General features: G+C 39.7%; 2 protein-coding genes across 3 annotated transcripts; one reads left to right on the top strand and one right to left on the bottom strand.

Annotated features, from left to right (window-relative positions):
* Nucleotides 1-227: 227 nt before the first annotated feature.
* Nucleotides 228-6,167, bottom strand: LOC111597709 (nose resistant to fluoxetine protein 6). Its single transcript, XM_023312549.2, has 6 exons — nucleotides 5,460-6,167; nucleotides 2,527-2,899; nucleotides 1,611-2,457; nucleotides 1,114-1,479; nucleotides 515-1,058; nucleotides 228-460 (listed from the first exon to the last, which is right to left on the bottom strand). Exons 2-6 carry the CDS (start codon nucleotides 2,891-2,893, stop codon nucleotides 338-340), a joined length of 2,247 nt encoding a protein of 748 aa, XP_023168317.2. The 5' UTR covers nucleotides 2,894-2,899; nucleotides 5,460-6,167; the 3' UTR covers nucleotides 228-337.
* Nucleotides 6,168-6,291: 124 nt separating this feature from the next.
* LOC111597708 (kinesin-like protein KIF13A) lies at nucleotides 6,292-21,606 on the top strand. Of its 2 annotated transcripts, XM_023312546.2 has the most exons (19): nucleotides 6,292-6,431; nucleotides 6,494-7,810; nucleotides 11,479-11,566; nucleotides 11,637-11,800; nucleotides 11,882-12,398; nucleotides 12,462-13,038; nucleotides 13,098-13,673; nucleotides 13,743-14,057; nucleotides 14,176-14,217; nucleotides 14,325-15,990; nucleotides 16,048-16,193; nucleotides 16,571-16,600; nucleotides 16,939-17,041; nucleotides 17,111-17,236; nucleotides 18,999-19,061; nucleotides 19,149-19,559; nucleotides 19,826-20,449; nucleotides 20,515-20,826; nucleotides 20,882-21,606. In XM_023312546.2, exons 2-19 carry the CDS (start codon nucleotides 7,756-7,758, stop codon nucleotides 20,959-20,961), a joined length of 5,895 nt encoding a protein of 1,964 aa, XP_023168314.2. In that variant the 5' UTR covers nucleotides 6,292-6,431; nucleotides 6,494-7,755; the 3' UTR covers nucleotides 20,962-21,606. The 2 variants fall into 2 exon arrangements, with proteins under 2 accessions (XP_023168314.2, XP_023168315.2); XM_023312547.2 differs by lacking the exon at nucleotides 18,999-19,061 and having other exon boundaries at nucleotides 20,882-20,961.
* Nucleotides 21,607-23,284: the final 1,678 nt, after the last annotated feature.

The raw sequence follows: 23,284 nt of genomic DNA, 5'->3' as shown, positions 1-23,284 counted from the left end.
ATATTTTTATTGGCGCGCATGCAAGTGCAGCCAACTTCACGGCAGCCAACAATAGACTCTCTACTATGCTCAAATTTGCGTCACTTAAAGTTGGCTGCACACGCATACTGCTCAAATGTTGCCCGCCAATGGGCTTATCGATAAGCATTTTAGTTTAGTTAAAACTGTAAAATCGCGTGTTTCACTTTATTTGGTTAGCAAATTAATACTAAATAATTATATATATATAGATTTATATATCGGTAAAACTGGCTACGTTTCGTGAATTATGTACATACTTAACAGTTTCCCAAATGCATTCATTGTTCACAGAACAGAGCAAATGTTGATTACAAAATTAGGTAGTTTTTGGTTTACTTAATAACAAACTTGACAAATTGCTGTATGGAAGCTCAAATGCCATTGAAAAAACAATGGACGCCAGGTAGACAACCAATGTGAAGCCACAGCAAGCAATGCACTGAAATAAACAGAAGCTTAATATAATCATTTATAGATCCATAGAGCTACATACCAGCGTAAAGGGATCTGCATGAGTGCTGGAGCTAGTGAGGCCATATATTAAGGAGATTATCATAGGATTGAGCAAATAGAAGGCATAGGCTAGACGATTCAAATGCTGAAAGCAACGCGCCTCCAGCAGGCGAGACCACCAAACACCTCGACCCGTGGCACTGCCCACGATCATCCAGCAAACACTCAACGAGAAGCAAATACGACCCAAGGAAAACAGAGAAACGGTTAACATGTAGCCAAAATCCCTTTTCATTGTCGAATAGATGCAGATTAAAAAGACAAACAAGCTGAAATGCCAGAGCCAACGTTGCTGCCCCTCACTCAATGTGTAGCTCACACGTCGCTCGGCCAGGCAGCAGGCTACTATGGAGCCCAATATATAGGGCAGCACGCGTACAAAGGGACTTATGTAGATCTCTGTGCCGGTGCCATAGACTATGTCAAAAGAGAACTCAAAATTGTTTTTGATGCCAATGCCAAAGGACCACACAATGTTGCCCAACAAGCCAGCGATTGTCAGCAACTTCGCCGACTTGGGATGCCTAAAAATAAAGAGATTATAATAGAGTGCATCAAATTAAATCGTAATCAACTTACTTGACATATAGAAACAATATGGCATTTGCAAGTAAAAAGAATTGCATATCACATGCCAGGCTCCAGCTCCAGTTCACGCACAGATCGTTGAACTCAAACAAATTCTGTATGAAGAGCAAATTGCGCCACCAATGCTGACTACAAATCTCATCGAAGCGGTTGAAAATGTGATAGACTGAAGTGTCGCCAATGTAGGCAAAAACCAGATCCACGCTACCAATGACAATGAGGTAAAGAGGCACAAGTCTCAAATAGCGATGAAAAAGTAACTTGCTGAAGAGCTTCACATTGGCCAACGAACCATTCTCACGTATTGCCTGCAATTGCTTTGAGTTGCGTAAAAAGTTGTAAGTCTGCAAAAAACCACTGCAAAGACACAAGAATAAGTGGACAAAAGAGCACAGATTAGCAAAAGCTTCTTGAAATGCGCTTATCAAGAATCTGATTGGGTGTGTTATGAACTAAGACTAAAACTCCTAGCCCCACCTTTTACGCACCTGATGGTAAAGAAGACATCCACTAGCAACGGAGCCGATGATATGTACTGAAAGAAAATATGTTCGCCATAGGCCAAAAGCGTCGCCTTGTTGTGCACCGTGAAGTACATATACCACATCACATGAAAGAACAATATGCATATGGCACACACAGAACGGAGTCCATTGAGCAGGGGTATTTCTGTGCAGTTATTCTCACGCGTGGCAACAATTCTTCGCCAATTTCTGGCCACATCGTAACAGCTGACAAAACTCTGCAAGGGACGCCACTTGAGCAGAAAGTGTAAGGCTCTCCAGATTTCCGATTCAACTGGAGCGAGACCAGCGCCGTCCACATGCCCATCCGCTGGCAGCTGCTTGGCCACGCTCAGCTGCTGAGCACAGAGCATGAAAGCACAAGTAGCCAACACAAAGCCCACAATGAGCTTGAAGCTCAGCCTCTCATAGAATACATCTCTCAGCTTAAGATCCTTAACGTATAGCACCTCGGGCTCCAATTCAAAGATGTCGCTATCCTTGAAACTGCCTGCCACATAATCGCTAGCCAACTGTTGTATCTCGCTCGAATGACACGAGCTGGGCAAACAGAGACCAATGTGTATGATTTGCTCAGACATCACCTTCAGCTCCACCTGCCAAGGTGACTTGTGTCGCAAATAGATAACACGATAATCCATATCAAAGGGCGACTGTTGTGTAATTAGTCCATTGTGCATGTTACGCTTGTAGTGTTTGGATAGTGTTATGCCCAGAGGGCGCTGTATGCTGGTGCAGGCGTCTCGACTGCCCAGCCAAAAGTTTTGGCCAAAGACAAAGCCCGAAGATTTGCCACCCGAAGCATCGAGCGCTGTACAAAAGTAAAAGGTAAGCTCTTAAACCGTTATGAGAGTTCGATCAGTAATCAATAAGTAATCACCTTTTAGAGCCCAAGGCTGTTTGTTGAGGATGCTGCGCTGCACGTGCTTCAGCTGTGCATGACAAATGGCATTCACATTGCTCGCATTGGCCACTTCTATCAATCCATAAATAATGGAGCTCTGCGCGAGCAGTGCTTCATGCCTGTCTGTCTTAGCTCCATCGTCATCATCCTCGACGTCATCTGCATTTACTGTCACAGTCACTTCCAAGTCCTTGTTCGACCAAATACTTTTACTGCCATTAAGAATCGCATGACTGTATGACTGCAGCTGCAGTGTCGATTCATTCTGTTTGCCAACGCAATTGCTAAACAGGAGGCTTAGCCAGAGGGCTGCTATAGCTATACCACATCCGTATCGTGGCATATCTAACTGTAAGCAAAAGCCAAATGAATCAGTTGCATTGTCAATGCTATATGAATATAGTTGAGTGTTCGCTTGACAAGTATGCAAATACAATTAGTGGAGAGCTGTAGAGCAATGCAGCAATACGGCAGTACATAGTCATACATCATTCAGTGCTTCCCAGCGGAACTCTATTTGCGTAGCTTTCCTGAGTTGTCCAAGAGTTATCTAAATTTAACAAATAGCCTACTCATTAGCTGTTAATGACAATGAGCCATAGATCAGAGCAGGGCTACCTCGGCTATAAAGAAATCAAGTTCAAATATCCATTACCCCAACCCTCTACTCGCTCACAGCTCAGGTTTTTTTCCTTTTTGGACATATTGTAAGTGCGTTTCAATGTCAGCTTATGACGTTTTCTATATACACATAGCTAACAAACACATAAAATAAAAACAACGAGAAAAAACAGTTAAAATCACAAGTCACTTGAAGGTTTATGGGGTGTCTGTCAATTACGAACTTGCCAATAATATTGCCTCCAATGCCCTCTTTGCAATTCGTTCCAAAATTAAACTCATTGCTCTGCTCTGAAGGTTTTTTTATATTTATTTTAAAAGCAAAAACTATAAGCTAAGCTTAGCTGTTGGCTAAAACAATTATTTCTTACTGTGAGATCTAAAAAAAATCGTTGTCTAGCTGACATTTAGCTAGATGCTATGGTACCTTTCCTTGTACTGCAAATTTTAGTGCTTAAAAGAGCTTGACTGACACTTAGCTGAGTGCTATAAGCACATTGCCTTAGATCTTTCATTAGCAATTGAGTAATGATCTAAAACACCATAACCTGGCTTTTATTTATAATAATAAGTGATCAGTCGAAAGTTTAGTAGCTTATTATTATTGTTGTCATCTAAGACTTCTTTACGCTAATACTTATAAATCCAATATATTTACTTTATGAAGTGATTTGCGATCTAAAACTACTTTACCTGCCTATTATTAGCCTTATGATCGAACTATAAGTATCTTCTATCTTTTTTTTGCGTTATTAATTGCGAATTATGTTAAGCAGTGGGTAAATATGTTTTCAGGAATAATTATAAATATTTGCACAGTTGTTCAGCAAAATTAAATGAGACAACTGCAGAGACATTTGCTGAAATGAAGCCCTGCGGCTTGAGCAAACAGTGCGACATGTGTAAAAAATCAGAAAACCAAATTTAATTCATAAAAAAACATATATATATATATATATATATATATAGGTGTCTGACATAGTTTTTTTCTGCTTTAAGCTGCTGTAAGCCCATTTCGATAGCTGGTTAGTTAATTGCTCTTCGATGAAACCATTTCAAGGGCAAACCCGCCTTTGGCTTTTGCATCTCTTTTTGTTATAATTTTTTCTTCTTTTGCCTCTGCTGCTGCATCTTCTTCTTCGGTTTTTTGGTTATACACTATGCGAATGAGCCGGTACCTTCACCTTTAGTGGGATCCGTTTCAATAATGCCCATTTTTGGCAACATATAAGCCATAAAAAAGGCAGCAGGTGTTGCAATCGTATATTTGGCAGCTCATTTGATTTCGAGTTTGAAGATTGCGTTTGGGTGTTAATATAATGAAAATGTTTTGCAGCAGAGTTTGCTTTGCAGATCGTAGGTTTGGGTCTTACTCTATAAATATTATTATTATTATTATGGAAGTCAATGAATATTTTAGACCTAAGTCAATATATAGTCAACGGCGGCTGACTGAGTGCAGTGGACATTTCAACACTGGCGTTGACATGGCTATTGCGACAGCCCTTTTTATGTCGATCATTAAGATTTGTAATTCAACATGCTTTGAGATAAACTCAACTTATTTCAAGTTCATAAAAGAATTAATGCAATTTTAATTGAGTTTCCCCTTATTTTCAACATTTATTTGTTTTATTGAAGCCATTCAAACACCCTTTTATTTGGGTCACTAAGACTTGTTGAGTGTCTTAATTAAAGTTAATGTTAACTTGTTTAAATTTTAAAAATAATTTCGTTTTATTTTACTGTATTTTCTATATATATCTCAATTGTTTTGTTGGCTCTTCACATCATTTAAATATATATATTTAAATTATTGGCATTTAGTTCATTTAAGGAGTTCTTAAAGATTTATTTATTTACTTCATTGGATCACCTTATTTATATAGATTTCTTATTGGCTTATTTTTTATTACTTAAAATTAGAATTTACTTTTGTTTTTTAAATAATTACTTGTTTTTGTTTTTAAATAATTAAATAGAAATTGTTTTTCACTTTGACTTAAAAAAAGGTTTTCCAAACATTTTTCACAATTTATATTCCAATTATTTTCCTTGGCGTTTTTAGCATATTTTTTAAATTATTTAATTTTTTAATACATTTTCTTAAGATTTATTGTTTGATTTATTTTGAGGGGAAGTTTACATATTAAAATTTTCAATTAACTCAATTTATTTGGTTTAATTTTTTTTTCAATATATTTCGTTTACGCTTCATAACATTATATATATAATATAAATCATATATTTAATTGGTTCACTTGATTGGGATTTGGAATTTAACTTACTTTTAAACACAGTTAGCTTATTTAAATGATCGCAACAAATTAAATCACTTTCGAATTTGCTCCAAAAAATTTCTTATATTCGTATTATTTCGTTAGACCTTTGCGCTAATTTGGCTATATTGAAGCATTCGTAATACCGAAAGACTAAAACATATTATAACATCACAAACAGAGAGGGGGGAAAAAACATTAATCTAAATTCGCTTAATTTTCAGCTTGACTTTGCGCACGTCTGAGTTTTACCGCGAAACTGCTGCGCCCAGCGTCTTTTCTTTAACATTTATAAACTCGGCAAACTCGAAGCGCAGCACGTGAACAGGTAGCAGCGGCAGCGGCGGCAGCAGCGGCAGCCGTCACAGCATCAGCCGCAGCAGCTGTCAAAAGATTCAGCGACAACAACAACAGCAACAAAGCGTAACACCTCATCAACGCGAAACCATCAAAACAAAACGTTTTCAGCTCGCTTGGTGACTTTTTTCGTAACTCCCTTAAAGTATTTGTTGTAATTGCTGTACGTCTGTCTGTCTCTGTATGTCTATGTCCTTCTGTCCAGCATTTACCGGCGCGCATATCATATAGAGTACGGCGTACAAGGTGACCGTGTAGTTCTTGTTTATCATTGGCGGAGAATTCTGATCCTCTGCGTTCATTGCACTGACTTGATAATGAGCACTTTATAGCAAGTATACTCAATAACAGTGTATAAATATAGTATTATATTATTATATAGTATTAACTTTTAGCACTTACAAGAAATGTATGCTTAAGAATTCGTACAGATACGAATTTTGTAAACTATTTCGCTAATTGTATGTTTAAATTTATTTTGTATTAAGTAACAAACAAACAGGGAGGGGTAGCGAAATACAGGGGGTGATATAATGTAGAAGTTGAGAGAGAGAGAGAGTTAGAGAGGTAGGGTGACATAGTGATATGCAGATATGATTTAAATTTCCTAAAGAATCATGCAAAGTGAGATTGAAAGTGATATAGCGAGAGAGAGAGAGAGAGTACTTCGTATTTCTTAATTTCAGGCACAGTGAAAATACTATTTGAATACAAGAATGTGGCGCGCGCAACTACATGAAATGCTGGCAACGCTCTATAAACGAATTTTAAAACTCATGCGGTCACACTCGAAGCAAGTGGCAGCACTGCACCCAGGGCTGCGTTGGAACTTGCAAACAATGTCAATCGCTATCGGCAGTCATAGCAGGTCGAGAAACCATTATAAAATAGCAAAAATTAAAGTGAAATGACGCGAAAATAAAATCGTCAAAAAAAAAATAATTTAAAAAAAAATAATAATAATGTGTAACGACGCGCAAACGACAATGATTAAACGGTGCAATTGCTAAACGAAATATAGTCAAAACGAGAACAAATACTGCGCAGCATAAAAATCCAGCTTCAGGAAAAGAGTCATAAAAATCGATTCTCCAACAAAAAGTCACAGTCCACACAGTCAAGAGACGGCCAGAGGGAGACTTTTCGCGCGGGCGTCGGTGGAGCGCCCAGTGCTTGTTTTTTCTTCTCTTCTTTTTTGCCTGCTTACTTGCCAAAAGTCCAGCCAAGACACTGCGCGTGTGTTTGTGTGTGTGTGCGCGCTTATTATTTGCTTGCAAAAGCAAAATCAAGTGCAGGATAAACTAATCAACGTAATTAGGAGACAGCAGTAATATAATTTTAGGCAAATATTTAAACGTCTGCCCAAATAATAAAGCGTGCAAATACAGTTGAATTCCAGCACACACCAGCCACAACAATAATAATAATAATAATAGTGTCTGCATATGTGTGTGTATGTGTATTTGTGTAATAAATAGCGCAAGTCAAGAATGAAATGGAAACAAGGCTCCCCCGCTACATGACGTACCTCAGCTACAATAACAACAACAACAAATACAGCTAAAGCTCCATCTACAGTTACTTTTAGGCGTGTGCGTGGCGCTAATTGAAACGCTCACTATTCCAAGCTCTCTAGCGCCCATCCTCCCCCTCGCTTTTGTGACTCACCTGCCACCCAAACAAAATATATTAGATTGCGTGCCACACACATAATTCTCAGCGGGCTCAATAAAAAGAAGAAAAAAAAAATAATACGAAATATCAGCGAACTACAATAACAAGAATACCGTCCCAGTCATATCCCTTTATACGTATATATATATATATATATATATATATGTATTTAGTTTTGGTGGTTGCATGATTCACCCACTGAACGACTCAAACCATAGACGTCGAAGCGTCTAATAAAAAGTGAGAGTTTATACATATTAAGAAGGCCTACAAGATGTCAAGTGATAAGATCAAAGTTGCTGTGCGGGTGCGACCCTTCAATCGGCGCGGTAAGTAATAATTTATAAAAATACGTATGGAAAAGCTAACTGTAAAGCTGAACCAAAGTATCCAACGGACTTCATCCATGCAGTAGCTGGAAGTGCTTTCTTTCAGCTTTGTCTCTTTTGTCTGCGCTGCAATCAATAATGCATAAGTCAGCTGAATATACTCATACACATATATATTTGAATATACATATTTCTATATATCTGTGTTATATAGGTATATATAAAATGTGCTTGTACTTTATTTTCGGGGATAACAAAATTTGCATAGAGTCGCGAGCTTAGCTGCTTTTCTTTGCCCTTGCTTGAAGTATGACGAGGAGCAGCAGCAGAAGCAGGTGTGTATGTGTGTAGGTGTGAATAGTGTATTAGCAATAGCACAACATGTATATAGTTTAGGTTCTGTATTGAGTCTAGATACATTTGCCTCTACTCTTCTACTGCTGCTTTTCTTCTGTTTTAAAGCTACCTGAAAGCAATTAGGCAGTCTATTTTGATGTAGATTGTTATGTGTGAGTCCATAGAGCTGACTGTACAGTATCTACTCTCTAAAACGTACTATTTAACAACGGCAGCTACCTAGACACTTGCCAAAACAATATACGTAATCAGATAGGTTTTACATATATATATAATAGATTATATATATATATTAGATATATTATATTATTTAACAGTATATATATTGTGTACTATATGAGCAATCGAGCCTAAATAGTTTCAACATGTTTTTAACCAAGCTAATCTCTTAAGTTTAAGCAGATATCTTGCAAGAGCTACTATTTAGTATAAGTCCCAACTACACATATATTTGCCGGAAGTGAAGCTATACAAATCTTTAACCATGTGTCAACTAGGGTATTTTTACTTCGTTGGCCCTCCAGTATAAATGGGTTTTGCGTTCTTGTTTTTCATGCAAATGCTGTTTCCTTTGCAAAGGTCGCCTCGTTTTTCAATGCAACGCCAGCAACTTTTTTGCAATGGCCAGCCTTGCAGAGCGTCTAACTGACTGACTAACTGGCTAACTGAGTGACTGACTGACTAACTGAGTGACTGAGTGACTGACTGGCTTTCGTAACAAGCGCTTTACATTTCCAGCTAATTTTTCATGAGGTGAAACTGACGACGAGTGTTGCAAGTGCTGCAACCAAAGCAAAGGAGAATAGCAAATATATAAAAGCCAAACATCGCGTTTCCACTTGGCCAATGTCAACGGCGATCATTCATTTGGCTTATCCATGACTCAACACACATGCATACCCAGTAGCCAATGCAACGGAAGTGTGGACTCTATAGGAGGGGAGACATCGTGCACAGCGGCATTCAATTTGCGCCCCTTGCCAAGTGGAAGTCATTTGCCATTTGCCATTTACTTTTCGCATGTGTTTTTTTTATTGTTTTGTATTTTGTCATGTTTTGTGTATCACTTGTTCCTTTCGCTCTGCTTCCATCTGCTGCTATTTTCACACACACTCACACCCGTTGTCCAATCACTTCGTTATTTGGGGCTGGTTTGTGTCATGTTCCTCTATACACTTGATTCACTGCCAAGTCAGGAGAGAGAGAGAGCGAGAGAGATGTGATAATATGTGTGAATGTCCGATTGATAAGCGGAACAAGGTACCTGCATACATACTTATACGCGTCACTCTTATCAGACTGTTGATAAGGACTGATATGTACGCATATTTGTACTATTAATATTAACTATACTATACTATATAGCCATATTATTACAAACGTAATCGCCTAGTTTTTTCTCATCAATATTTTGTAATTATATTTTATTTGACATCTTACGCATTGCTCCGCTTTTAGGCCACATTGCTGCTGAAGACCTCTTCAAGTCACAAAGCGTAAAATGAAAAATATTGAAACAACACACACACTCACACAACATACAGTAAACACACTCACACACATAGAAGAAACGCAAACAGTTGCGCTTGAAATGAAGTCACAGCGCGAAAGCAACCAAAAAGCTTAACCTGTTTTCCCTGCCTGCTGCTGACCAAATGTCTATCTAAATCTCTGTGTGTGTGTGTGCTTGAGTGTGCGTTGGTGTATGTGTGTGTGTGTATGTTAATTTCAACATTGTACAATGGCAAACGCGTCTGCCACAGTTTCAGGTTAAGTCGAAGAAATATCCAAATCAACTGAACTTAACAGCGAAGCAAAATGCTTCAGCTTCAGCTTCAGCTGACCAACTGACCAAAACTCAATTCACAATTGGGGGCAGACCATCAAATAATTTATGGCAAGCCTTTGTTGCAGGCCACACACAACCGCACAACAGCCACAACAACTCGTTGATGGGCCCTGTTGATGTGTGTCCTTTGTGGTTTCCCCAACATTCTCGATTTCTCAACTCTGGCTGCCCTGCACTGGCCTGCCCTTTGGCCAATGTCCTGCATGTCATGTCGGCTTTTGTTTTGCAACGGAAGTGACTGTGTTGTGTGTGTGTATATATACACACAGATGTTAGCCATATGCTTGTAAAGTACAGTGAGGCCTCGGCAAGTGGAGGTTCTGCTCTTGTGTTATTGAAACTCGGAAATTTAATTTGAGGTCATATGAACATATTCAAATACAATTTATGTCTTATAGAAAACTTGTTAAATTTCTGAGTAGATTCCTTTCGGAGAGCTGCCTGTGTGCTCAGTCTATGCAGCCTAACTATGCCCAAGTAGAGTTTATATGCAGCTGTATTTCAATAATTCATAATAGACTTTTACCCATCGACCTGTTTTGGGGGAGTTGGGTGTAATGTGTAGCAGACCTGACTTGAATAGGTATGTGCTACTTACAAGAATGCCCCACAACGAATGACATGTCTTTAGCTATTCTAGTTTATGACTTCGATGAGGTTGAAAAGATAAATACGAACTTAGATATTCTACAACTAGTCAGCGCTTACAGCAAGTGGAAGCTATTCAAATAATACATTAACTACGGCTAGTTACTAATTGAATTGGTAATCTCTTATGGTTTCACTGTACTTTATTCACTTTTTGACCTGCCAGTCTGCCTGTCTGCCTGCCTGGCATCCTGTTGGCTTTTTCTTTGTTTGGCTCGCTGCCTTGCTTACGTGCAAAGGACAATGGCCAGCAGTGAAGTGCTCAAATATTTTAGCAAATTCTACTCCTATTTTTATTGCCATGTTTTATCCGTGTTTAGCTCTAAGTTGTAAATATTTCAGCCCAGAATATTTATTGCGCTGCACGTTTTGGGCAACAGTCAGTTTTTTGTTGCTGTTTCTGAAATTGCAATTATTTGAAAGGTTCGCGTTTTTATTTATGTGCATAAAGATTGCGCTAAAGCATTGGACTTGGCATTACATACAAACAGAAATAAATACACACATATATATGCAGTCATTTATCGCTCGATTATACAATGTACAGACATAATATATACATGTGTATATAAAATTCCACTTATTGTTGTTATTTCTTCGCACATATGTACGAAATCAGCTGACTTGCGGCTGCACATATCTATCATATATAAATACTATATATATTTAGCAAATATATATTTCGCTTTTGCTATTCTGAACTTGTTATCAACCTTGTGCTGAAAATAACTTGAATTCTACTTATCATATACACATTACATGAATTATAATACATATAGAAATTTTTATAATATTCATCTCCTTTGCTTTACAGAAATTGAATTGGGTACAAAATGCATTGTCGAAATGGAGAAGCAGCAAACCATTTTGCAAAATCCCCCGCCATTGGAAAAAAATGAAAGGTAAGCTAATTAATCTTGACATAGTTGTTAACACACCCCCTCACTGTATGTATACCTCTGATTCATGCAGAAAACAACCAAAGACATTTGCATTCGATCATTGCTTCTACTCACTGAATCCCGAGGATGACAGCTTTGCGTCACAGGAGACGGTTTTCGATTGTGTGGGACGTGATATACTGGATAATGCATTTCAGGGCTATAATGCATGCATCTTCGCCTACGGCCAGACAGGTAAGTGTATATGGCCATAAGGCATCAACACAGTCGTGACTCACACTGTTTTCCTCTCTCTTTCTCCCTTCGTTTTAATAGGCTCTGGCAAATCGTACACAATGATGGGCTCACAGGAGAACAAGGGCATTATACCGCGTCTCTGCGACAAGCTCTTCTCGGCCATAGCGAACAAATCGACACCGGAACTCATGTACAAAGTGGAGGTATCCTATATGGAGATCTACAATGAGAAAGTGCACGATCTGCTCGATCCCAAGCCCAACAAGCAGTCGCTTAAGGTGCGCGAACACAATGTTATGGGTCCCTATGTGGATGGGCTGTCGCAGCTAGCTGTCACATCTTATCAGGATATAGACAACCTCATGACCGAAGGCAACAAATCGCGTACTGTGGCTGCCACTAACATGAATGCCGAATCTTCGCGATCTCATGCCGTCTTCTCAGTCGTGCTAACACAAATACTCACCGATCAAACAACTGGCGTTAGTGGAGAGAAAGTCTCACGCATGTCTCTAGTCGATTTGGCTGGTTCCGAGCGTGCAGTCAAAACGGGCGCCGTTGGCGATCGTCTCAAGGAAGGCTCTAATATAAACAAGTGAGCTATGCCCCTAAAGATCTCTTTATCTATTCTTATTAATGTTTCTATATGCTATTATAGATCCTTGACCACACTGGGCCTGGTCATTTCCAAGCTTGCTGATCAATCGAATGGCAAAAAAGGAGGCAATGATAAATTTGTACCCTATCGAGATTCCGTGCTGACTTGGTTACTAAAAGACAACCTTGGCGGCAATTCCAAAACAGTTATGGTGGCCACCATTTCGCCCTCTGCGGACAACTACGAGGAGACGCTGTCCACGCTACGGTATGCGGATCGTGCCAAGCGCATTGTCAACCATGCTGTGGTCAATGAGGATCCCAATGCACGTATTATTCGGGAGCTGCGCCATGAAGTGGAGACGCTGCGTAGCATGTTGAAGCATGCCACAGGCTCGCCAGTTGGTGATGTCCAAGACAAATTAGCCGAGAGCGAGAATTTGATGAAGCAAATATCTCAAACCTGGGAAGAGAAACTGGTCAAAACGGAGCGCATACAAAATGAGCGACAGCAGGCGCTGGAACAAATGGGCATCAGTGTACAGGCCAGTGGCATTAAGGTCGAGAAGAACAAGTACTACCTGGTCAATTTAAATGCAGATCCGTCCCTCAACGAACTATTGGTTTACTACCTAAAGGTAGGCTCTGCTTGCACCACATCATTTGAAAGACTATTTAAGCCTTTAATATATTTCAGGAACGCACGCTAATTGGCGGTCGCAGCATTAGTGGCCAGCAACCGGATATACAGCTATCTGGTCTTGGCATACAGCCAGAGCATTGTGTGATCACAATCGAAGATAGCGGCTTGTTTATGGAACCCGTCCAGGGTGCTCGCTGTTTTGTCAACGGGTCTGCAGCGGTGGAGAAGACGCCGCTACAGAATGGTGATCGTATTTTATGGGGTAATCATCACTTTTTTCGAGTCAACTCGCCGAGGATAGGCAACAACACTAGTATGTGCGCGTCGGAGCCACAAACCCCAGCGCAGCTCATCGATTACAATTTTGCTCGAGATGAGATAATGCAGAATGAGCTAAGCAATGATCCCATACAGACGGCAATTGCACGCCTCGAGCGTCAGCACGAAGAGGACAAGCAAGTGGCGTTGGAGAAACAGCGACAGGAGTACGAACGTCAATTTCAGCAATTGCGTAATATACTCTCACCCAGCACACCCTACGCTCCGTATGCGCCCTACGATCCGCTGCGCATGGGCAAGGTAACGCCCAACACGCCCACTTCGCAAATGAGAGTAGAGAAATGGGCACAGGTAAGAAAATAAAAAGACTATATTAATATTTACTACTACATACATACTACATAATGTGTCTACTTCTAGGAACGTGATGAAATGTTCAGACGTTCGCTAGGTCAGCTAAAAACCGACATTATGCGAGCCAATTCGCTGGTGCAGGAGGCAAACTTTTTGGCCGAGGAAATGGAGAAGAAAACAAAATTCTCAGTTACTTTGCAAATACCGCCAGCTAATTTGAGTCCAAATCGACGGCGTGGCGCCTTTGTCAGTGAACCCGCAATTCTGGTTAAGCGCACAAATTCGGGCAGCCAAATCTGGAGCATGGAGAAGCTGGAGAACAAACTGATAGACATGCGTGAGATGTACCAGGAGCACAAGGAGCGCATACTTAATGGACTGGTGCGTGGCAATTCATTTACTGCATCAAATTTTCCATTTTTTTGTCTTCTGTACTAACCATGAAACTTTACGTGTACCTGTATTATTCGCACATGCATTCAATTAACCCTTGATACAGCCCCTTATCGAGACATTCTCAGATGATGAATTCGATGACAAGGTAATTAATAAGTCCCCACACCATCAAACACACTATCTATAGATATAACATAGACAATGTATGCTAATTCAAGTGTACCTTAAACTTATGCTGTGCTAAATTTGCAGGACGAGGACAACGGCAAACCGCAGGATCCGTTCTATGAGTCACAGGAGAATCACAATCTCATTGGTGTGGCCAATGTCTATTTGGAAGTATTGTTCCATGATGTCAAGTTGGACTATCACACGCCAATCATTAGTCAACAGGGCGAGGTAGCAGGGCGCTTGCAGGTGGAAATTCAACGCGTGGCTGGCCAAATGCCGCAGGATCGCATGTGCGAATCGGTTTCTGAGACCTCGTCAGCAGATTCGCGAGATGAATACGATGATCCCGTAGACCCTATGGCCAATCAAATCACTTGCCGTGTCACCATCAAATGCGCCTCCGGATTGCCGCTATCGCTATCCAACTTTGTCTTTTGCCAGTACACATTCTGGGGCCACCAGGAGATGGTAGTGCCTGTAATCAATGCCGAATCGACAGCTCATGATCAGAATATGGTATTCAAATTCGAGCACACTCAAGACTTTACGGTTAACATCAACGAGGAGTTTCTGGAGCATTGCATCGAGGGCGCACTTTCCATTGAGGTCTGGGGACATCGCAGCGCTGGCTTCTCCAAGTCCAAAGGCTGGGAGGTGGAACAGCAACAAGCCAAGGCACGTTCCCTAGTCGATCGCTGGGCGGAGCTATCACGCAAGATCGAACTCTGGGTGGAAATACATGAGCTAAACGACAACGGAGAATACTCACCTGTAGAGGTTACAAACCGCAATGAAGTGCTCACTGGAGGTATCTACCAGTTGCGCCAAGGCCAACAACGCCGTGTGAATGTTCGGGTCAAGCCAGTGCAAAACTCCGGCACATTGCCCATCATCTGCCAGTCGATAGTCAATGTGGCCATTGGCAGTGTGACTGTGCGTTCACGATTACAGCGACCGCTGGACTCCTATCAGGAAGAGGATCTGACAGTGCTGCGCGAAAAGTGGAGCGAGGCGCTGGGTCGCCGTCGCCAATACTTGGATCAGCAAATACAGATGCTCATTAAGAAGGAGGAGAAGAACGAACAAGAACGCGAACGTGAGCTGAGCCTAGTGCATCAGTGGGTCTCGCTGACCGAGGAGCGCAATGCAGTTTTAGTGCCGGCACCTGGATCAGGTATACCAGGCGCTCCCGCATCCTGGGAGCCACCCTCAGGCATGGAGCCGCACGTGCCTGTGCTGTTTCTCAATCTAAACGGCGATGATCTCTCCGCGCAGAATACAAACGATGAGCTGTCCATAGCAGGCATCAATTCCATTCTCTCCAAGGAGCATGGCCATAGATTCTATACACTACAAATCTTGCAGCATCTAGATAAGGATGTATGCTGCGTGGCCAGCTGGGACTCCTCCATGCACGACAGTCAAGCGCTGAATCGTGTGACCGAAGCCAACGAACGCATCTATCTAATATTGCGCACCACAGTGCGTCTATCGCATCCGGCGCCCATGGATCTGGTGTTGCGCAAACGTCTCAGCATAAACATCAAAAAGGGACAAACTCTAACCGATCGTCTGAAGAAGTTCCGATTGGTGCGCGGCGAGAATGCAATTTGGCAGAGCGGCGTCACCTACGAAGTGGTATCAAATATACCCAAGGCCTCTGAAGAGCTCGAAGACCGCGAATCACTGGCACAGCTAGCAGCTAGTGGTGATGATTGTTCCGCTTGCGATGGCGAGACCTACATAGGTAAGCAGCTCACTTACCAAATAAATAAGTATATAGTAATATATTTGATTTGCGCAGAGAAATACACGCGTGGTGTCTCGGCTGTGGAGAGCATATTGATCTTGGACCGTTTGCGTCAAAGTGTGGCAGTTAAGGAACTGGAGACGGCGCATGGACAGCCACTCTCCATGCGTAAGACTGTCAGTGTGCCGAACTTTTCGCAGGTATGTGATGGCGCATAAGCATAACAACAGCTCAAAATGCTAAGCTTCCTTGTGCCTTTTGTGCTTGCACCTTGCCACCCCAGCAGCCGCTAGCAAAATTTTAACTTGTACAATTTACAAGTATTTGACTAAAAACCGCAATTCTTTCTCTTTTCACAATTTCTATGCGCTTTCACCAAAACTAAAACTAAAAAAAAACTAATATATCTAACCCAACAAAAATTATGTTGTTCACACCGCACACTAACAAAATTTGGCGCGGCTAACCAAACTGCAATTGTATATTGATATTATCTAAATCTATGTGTCTGTGCGTGTACATATTTAACTGCCCTGTGCTGTGTATAAAAACAAAACGCTTTTCACTGCGCACACAGACGGTCAAAGAAACCACCACAACCGGGAGTGTAAGTAATCTGTGTGCAATGTACTCGAAACACTATGTAAACTATGCTTTCTAGAGATAATTGCAATACTTTTCCCCCAACTACTTTCAAAATCTCTGTGTGTGTATATATTTGATTTGGATTTTGTTTACATTTCCTACTCCGAAGTTTTGTTTGTGCGCGTTTGCCAGTTATGTTCGGTTTATTTTGATTTTCATTGTGATTTTTTGTTTGTTTTATTCTATTTTTTATTTTCAACATTCTTTTCATATACGTTTGTTAAATAACATTTGTTATGAATATGCTAAATTAAATACGCTATTTGTGACGCTAAGAAACTCATGAATAAACTTATGCAGATCATGCGCTTCGATGCCTCCATGGAGTCGCTGCTCAACGTGGGCCGCTCCGAGTCCTTTGCGGATCTCAACAACACGGCGCTGGGTAATAAATTCACGCCAGGTATGTTATTTGATATTTGATAAACTTATGCTGTTTACTTAACTAATGGACGCCACGCCTTTTTGATAGCAGCACTCAACGGCGCCGGTGGCGGAGGGGCTGGAGGCGTTGGCAACGGTGGTATTATACGCAATCGCCACAGTTTTGGTGGTAAGGGCAGCAGCGATGATTCCCCAGGGAAAGCCTTTGGCATTGGTATGTATATAAAAATACCACACTAGCCCATAGCGAAAGCTATAAACAACAATTTTATTTCAACTCACCTTTAATTTTGAGCAACTTTTTCCAAACGTTTACAAATGAAAACATATAATCAAAACTAATTTTTGTATCACTACATACATTATAATCTCTAACCATATACAAACTATATATACTATATAGTATTTTTTGCTTATGCGCAGCAATTCAAAACCAAAAACCAAAATCAATTTAAAGTGCGATCTAGTTGCTGTCATGTCTTAGAGCAAGGGATTTATCTTTGTTTACGTACATACATATATATCTATATATTTGAAAATTTAAATAACTAGTCTTGATTTGATAAGAAGTATATATCTTTAGCATACTTTATTATGTATTCGTATAACTTGTAGCTGCTGACAGTTGACTATAACAAGATAAATCCTTTAAACCAAACTGCTTTTAATATACATATGCCCAAGCAAAGAAAAGCAAGCGATTATTTATACAAAAAAAAACTTACATTTATTTAAGTGCAATTAATGCTTCCAAACTTGTTTCTAAAGTTCAACTTTTGGCTTTTGCTTCAATGCAACACAATAGCAAAACTCTAAACAACAAGTAACACAACCACTCGAACTGTTTCGTAACGAGTTCCAGATGCACATTACTTACTCTTCACTTGAGCTCCACGCAATTCATCCAGAGCTTATCATATAAATTGACATATATATTGATTGTCCTATAACATACATACATACATACATACAACTCATTTAACTCTCTCACATATATCACAAACACAAGCTCAGATTTCTATCTATTTATTATGTATAACTCGTATGTATGTCTGGTTCTTCTTTCATATGTCATAAAATGTACTCTCTTCTGTGCTTTCTCAACAACTTGAAACAAATTTGAACTATTTTGAATATCGTCCTAAAAACCAAAAAAAAATATATATATCAAAACACACAGGCGCTATTCTGTCAGGTAAAGGCTGGCCCCAATGTAAAGTGCATAAATATAAGATTGATTGAAAATTCATTAATTGTTAGTTGGCGTTTCAGTTTGTCTGTTGTTCACACACATGTACACACACATACGCAGTCGCACACTCAGTCATGATCGCAAAAACACAAGCTAAACATAAGTGTTGAAATCATTTAATGTACCATAAGTAATACCCATAATAACTTCCATTATTTTAGAGTCAGGCAGTTGTGTATTTAGTACTACAATTTAATTACTAATTTTGTAGTATTATTGTTAGTTCTGTAACGTTAGCTGCCATTTCCCAAACAAAACAAATAAACTATCTCATTCAAATCTCATGCAACAACTCTTGACAGCATTAATGTCTTTATTCTACATATAAACATATATGTTGCATTCATTGTATTGTCATTTGTTCATTCATTCTACACACATGTAAACACACGCAAAGTGTCTCCGCCTCTCTCTCTGTCTGTGTCTTCCAATTTTCCCCTATTTGGCGCACCATCCACAGCAGCGCACGCATAGCACGATTTTCGAGCAATCAATTTGTTGACCTAGTTCCATATACTTATTCTTAGTTGTTCTTATTGTCTAGTTAATGTTTGTGTTGCATTTGTTATTTTTAGTGTGGCGAACTAGTTGCCCGTTGTTCAGCTAGTGAGTTACGTTCTTTTATGTTTTTGATTGTATCGCTCATCGAATCTTGTTTAAATCATTGTAACTAAACATAAACAAATACATAATCGTTGTCTTCCTTGATACCCGTGGAATGCAGCGCGTCCAACATTTTTGAATCTCAATTTGAACTTGAACACATTGAGAATTGCGCCAACGAAACGTATGTGGTTTGTCTAGCTCTAAGTTGTAGTTAAACTCTAGTTAAATCAACTGACATTACTAACCCTTTCGTCTTTTATTTATACAGCATCTCCGGCCACGAGCAAGCTGCTGGGCATGCGCATGACCACGCTGCACGAAGAACCGCTGGGCGGTCATCGTTCGCTGGACGAGGAGCCAGAAGACAGCTACAGCGACTCAGAATATGCCGCTGAATACGAGCAGGAGCGACAGCAAAACAAAAGCCTTGCCACACGCTCTCGGCTGACCGCCTCCAAGACCATGGACTCGTTCATGGACGTCAGCAGTCATTCCAGTCAAAGCTACTTGAGCTACACATCCAGCGCCAATGCGAACATGAAACATTTAACTGGTCTGACCACGCTCAGCATGAGCTCGTCGACCAGCAGCGGCTATGGCTCACAGGCGGTGTCCTGCAATAATCTAAGCAATGAGGATATTACCTCCATGCGCTCCATGAGCATTGATGAGACGCCAGGTGAGTGTTGCACCTTTTGTATATCAATTATATATCTTCTGAAAATTCTGAAAAATTGTCTAAAAGAATTTATACAAAAGGCTTATCTTAACAATTCGCGTTTCGTTTCGAACTCAGTTTTAAAGTTATTTTTGAAAGACATTAAACACCTAAAACTTTCATCAAAGGATCATACATTCACACTCATACGTTCATTGATACATCATAAGACCAGGAAAAGGAATTATTCTCGACAAACCTTTACTATATATACTTATTGTTTGTAGATTTCGAACGAATCAATTCCAACTCGCCGCCGAATCGTCAGCCACGTGTCAATCCCTTCCTCAAGGACATGCCAAAAGCCAAAACGCACGAAGCTGAGACTAAGAAGCTGCAACAAACTATGACGCATCCGTTGGAGCTGCCCAAGGATAATGCACAAAGCGATGAGGAATGTGAACAGCTGCAAACCAATAACAACAATGTGGACAATGTTACGGTGAGCCAGGAACAGCAGCAGCTGCAGCATGAGCAGCAGCTGAATCAACCGGAAACAGTCGAGCAACAGACGGAGATGCCTGTAGTTGAGCAGGCCACAGACAATCAGAATGGCAACAAAATGCAGGAGCATGTCGAATTAGACGAGCAGCAGCTGGAAGGCGATGGCGTAGTCAAGGAGCAGCTGCCACCGGGTAAAGTAATGCGTCGTAAAAAGTCAACGACGCAACCACCGAGCAATGGCGACAGCAGCAACAACAACAACAACAATAGCAACAGCAACAGCAATAATACAAGCCAAGTGACACGCAACAACAACCAACAACGCGCCTCGGTGGCCAAAATGGAAGGATTAGGCGCATATTTGGATGTGAATTCCAGCATAATGTCGAGCAGCATAGAAACGGAAGGTGTGTATCATGGAAACAAAACCCAAATATGGACTCCTTGTTTTATTATTCTGCTTTGTTGACAGATGAAGGCAAGGATTTGGATGTGACGTTGCCTGAATGGATCGTGGTGGGTGAATCGGTGCTTATACGTCCGTATAATACCAGCGGGGTGATTAGCTTTGTGGGCACCACACACTTTCAGCCAGGCGCCTGGATAGGCGTCGAGCTGGACACGCCCACGGGTAAGAACGATGGCACCGTACAGGGTATACAGTACTTCCAGTGCAAGCCGAAGCATGGCATCTTTGTGCGAGCCGATAAGTTGCTTCTGGATAAACGCGGCAGAGCAATGCGTGCCTATAAGGCAGCGGAGAAGAGCAACAGCATTAGCAAAGGTGGGCAACGAAGCGATATCCAATACAGACATTGACTTAACAAATTATTTTGCAGAGATGAGCAGCTCAATGAGCAGTTCGATGACGCGATCGAAGAGCCGTGGCGAATCGCTAAATGTGTCAGCGCGCAAATGATTGTATCCGAAATGTTCGCATCAGCTGCAGCGTTGGACTAATTGCAGGCAATCGACGCTGGTTAGCAAAGGAGTTAATTCAACTACAATAGCAGCTACATCGACTGCGACCCCAACTCCAACTACCTGCCACAGATTGCGTGCAACCAGCAGCGCTGCCGATGCGAACAGCCATGGCAAGAAGTGTTATGCGAATCGACGCTCGACGGCCTTCTAAGGTCGCCAACGATTCCAGATCGTCCAGCAACGAAACAATGCGGAGCATTAACCAATACACACACATACAAACACACGCTAGCTTAACTTAACTATCAATCGCACTGCATGCCGCAATTACACACACAAACACACACAGCACACCTAATCGGACGCTTTGATATGTAGAGTTGTACGGCAGTGTCTACGGCAACTATAACTAGCAATTATAAAAATGAATTATAGAAGTGGCCGAAGCCCCCTCTGCCAGCTGCTGCATCCGCTCTTAATGGATAAACTAAGCAAACTAAAGCGTTTGCGTAGTTGCATTAACCAAGTGCAATACCACAAACACTTTGGATCTATAGACACTTAGTTTAAATCGTAGTTTCTAATTATGTTCGTTTAAATGTGTCTGCGTGAATGTTTCCTAATGACGATTATTTTTCAATTCAATTGGTTGAGTTCTTCATAGTTAATTGATCTTCGCAGCTTTTTGATAAAGCACGAATTGGATTCTAAAACTATTTATATATATATATATATATATATATATATATATATATATATGCGTATATTTTTGTACCGGTTGATTAATTGATTGCTTAGTTTAGTTAAATTGTTTTTTGTATGTACGAAATTTTACTTTATATATTTGTATATCTTTATCTATATATCAATGTGACTTGGTTAATACTACTATGAGCTTATTTTTTATTGTTATGGACTGTATCGAAAATATATGAAATCAGTTGTATATAAATATTTATGCTGTAAGTTTTACCAGACATGCAATACTTTTTCTCTATCTATATATATATGTATATCTCCCATTTGATTGAGCTCACATTTTAATTAGCGCATTTATCTATATATATATATATATACCGACAGGAAACCAATACAATATTAGTATATAATAACAGATTCCATATATGCTGCAAGACAAGCGCATTAAGATTACAGACATTTAGTCTTATATCTTGTTTGGAGATCAAGAAGCTTGGCATATATGTTAATTGTATTATTTGATGTGATGTATTTATAATTTTTTCCATTTATATGTATATTTAAATAAACTTCATTTTGCTATACACATTTCGTTTTGGTTTATTTCTACTTTCCTAATTTGCTAATCGATGTGCAATATTTAAGTATTATTAGTTTTATATATATCTACATATATCGATCAATGTTGAAGGTTGTGCGACTATGTTTGTGAACCATTAACCAAACACTGATACAGAATGAAAGGCTTGCGTTAGTCCAAAAGATTGTGAACTACGTGAAAAAAAAAACAAAAATGAAAATGAAAATGAAGCAATAATTGCGTTAAATATTCAATTTTATGTTTAAGATAAATCTATATATTTAAAAACAAAATGAAATATGTATATGGAATGATAAACAACAACAGCAAACCGGCTGACGAAACGTTTGTACGTAAACGTATCCATCCATCCAACAACCAAGACATCCAAGACACTCCAAACTGAGTCTGAGATAAATTGCAATTTACAAACAATAAAAAAAAAGAAAATTAAAATAAAACTACTACTACCAACAACAAGCGATTTACACTTAGAAACCAAAATTCAAAACCGAAAGAAAAAAATATTGAGTTGAAGTTTAAAGAAGAATAAAAGTCACCCAAATACTGGATTAACTAACAGCCAGGCAAACCCCAGCATATAAATATATGCTAATATGCATACATGAATATATATTATATATTAGGTATACATATGTATATTTTCGAACTGTGTTTTCTACTTGCATCAACTACCAAAAAAACAAAATATTTACTTGAAAATACGTCCAAAATTGAAAAATTTAAAAGCAAGCTATAACAACTACAATATATATATATATATATACAAATTACATAATAATTATAAATATATATATATGATACACAAAAATATACTAAATATCGAATTATAACTTCGGGTTAAGCCGAAGTTAAACAAAAATATTATTTCTGAATTTTGAAAATGTTCAAAGAGCATTCAAAATAATTTCCAAAAACAAAATACAAAATATTTGATGTGTGTGCAATTAATAAGTAGAAGCCGTACTTTGAGTTGATTTTTAAAGATTTTTTGTTACAGAATAGAACTCTCATTTTA

This window comes from Drosophila hydei, unplaced genomic scaffold (assembly GCF_003285905.1).
Source record: "Drosophila hydei strain 15085-1641.00,03,60 unplaced genomic scaffold, DhydRS2 tig00008122-arrow-pilon, whole genome shotgun sequence".
NCBI classification, from domain to species: domain Eukaryota; kingdom Metazoa; phylum Arthropoda; class Insecta; order Diptera; family Drosophilidae; genus Drosophila; species Drosophila hydei.
The sequence above is the reverse complement of the archived record's forward strand: the minus strand, read 5'-3'. Positions and strand labels throughout refer to the sequence as shown.

What these genes read in the sequence shown, in the direction of transcription:
- LOC111597708 (XM_023312546.2), top strand. Translation starts at nt 7,756, where the DNA reads ATGTCAAGTGATAAGATCAAAGTTGCTGTGCGGGTGCGACCCTTCAAT. An exon ending in AGCGCATACTTAATGGACTG is followed by an intron (nt 14,058 to 14,175) that starts GTGCGTGGCAAT and finishes CCCTTGATACAG; the next exon opens with CCCCTTATCGAGACATTCTC. An exon ending in ATGATGAATTCGATGACAAG is followed by an intron (nt 14,218 to 14,324) that starts GTAATTAATAAG and finishes CTAAATTTGCAG; the next exon opens with GACGAGGACAACGGCAAACC.
- LOC111597709 (XM_023312549.2), bottom strand. Translation starts at nt 2,893, where the DNA reads ATGCCACGATACGGATGTGGTATAGCTATAGCAGCCCTCTGGCTAAGC. An exon ending in GATGTCTTCTTTACCATCAG is followed by an intron (nt 1,480 to 1,610) that starts GTGCGTAAAAGG and finishes GTGTCTTTGCAG; the next exon opens with TGGTTTTTTGCAGACTTACA. An exon ending in ATGCAGATCCCTTTACGCTG is followed by an intron (nt 461 to 514) that starts GTATGTAGCTCT and finishes TGTTTATTTCAG; the next exon opens with TGCATTGCTTGCTGTGGCTT.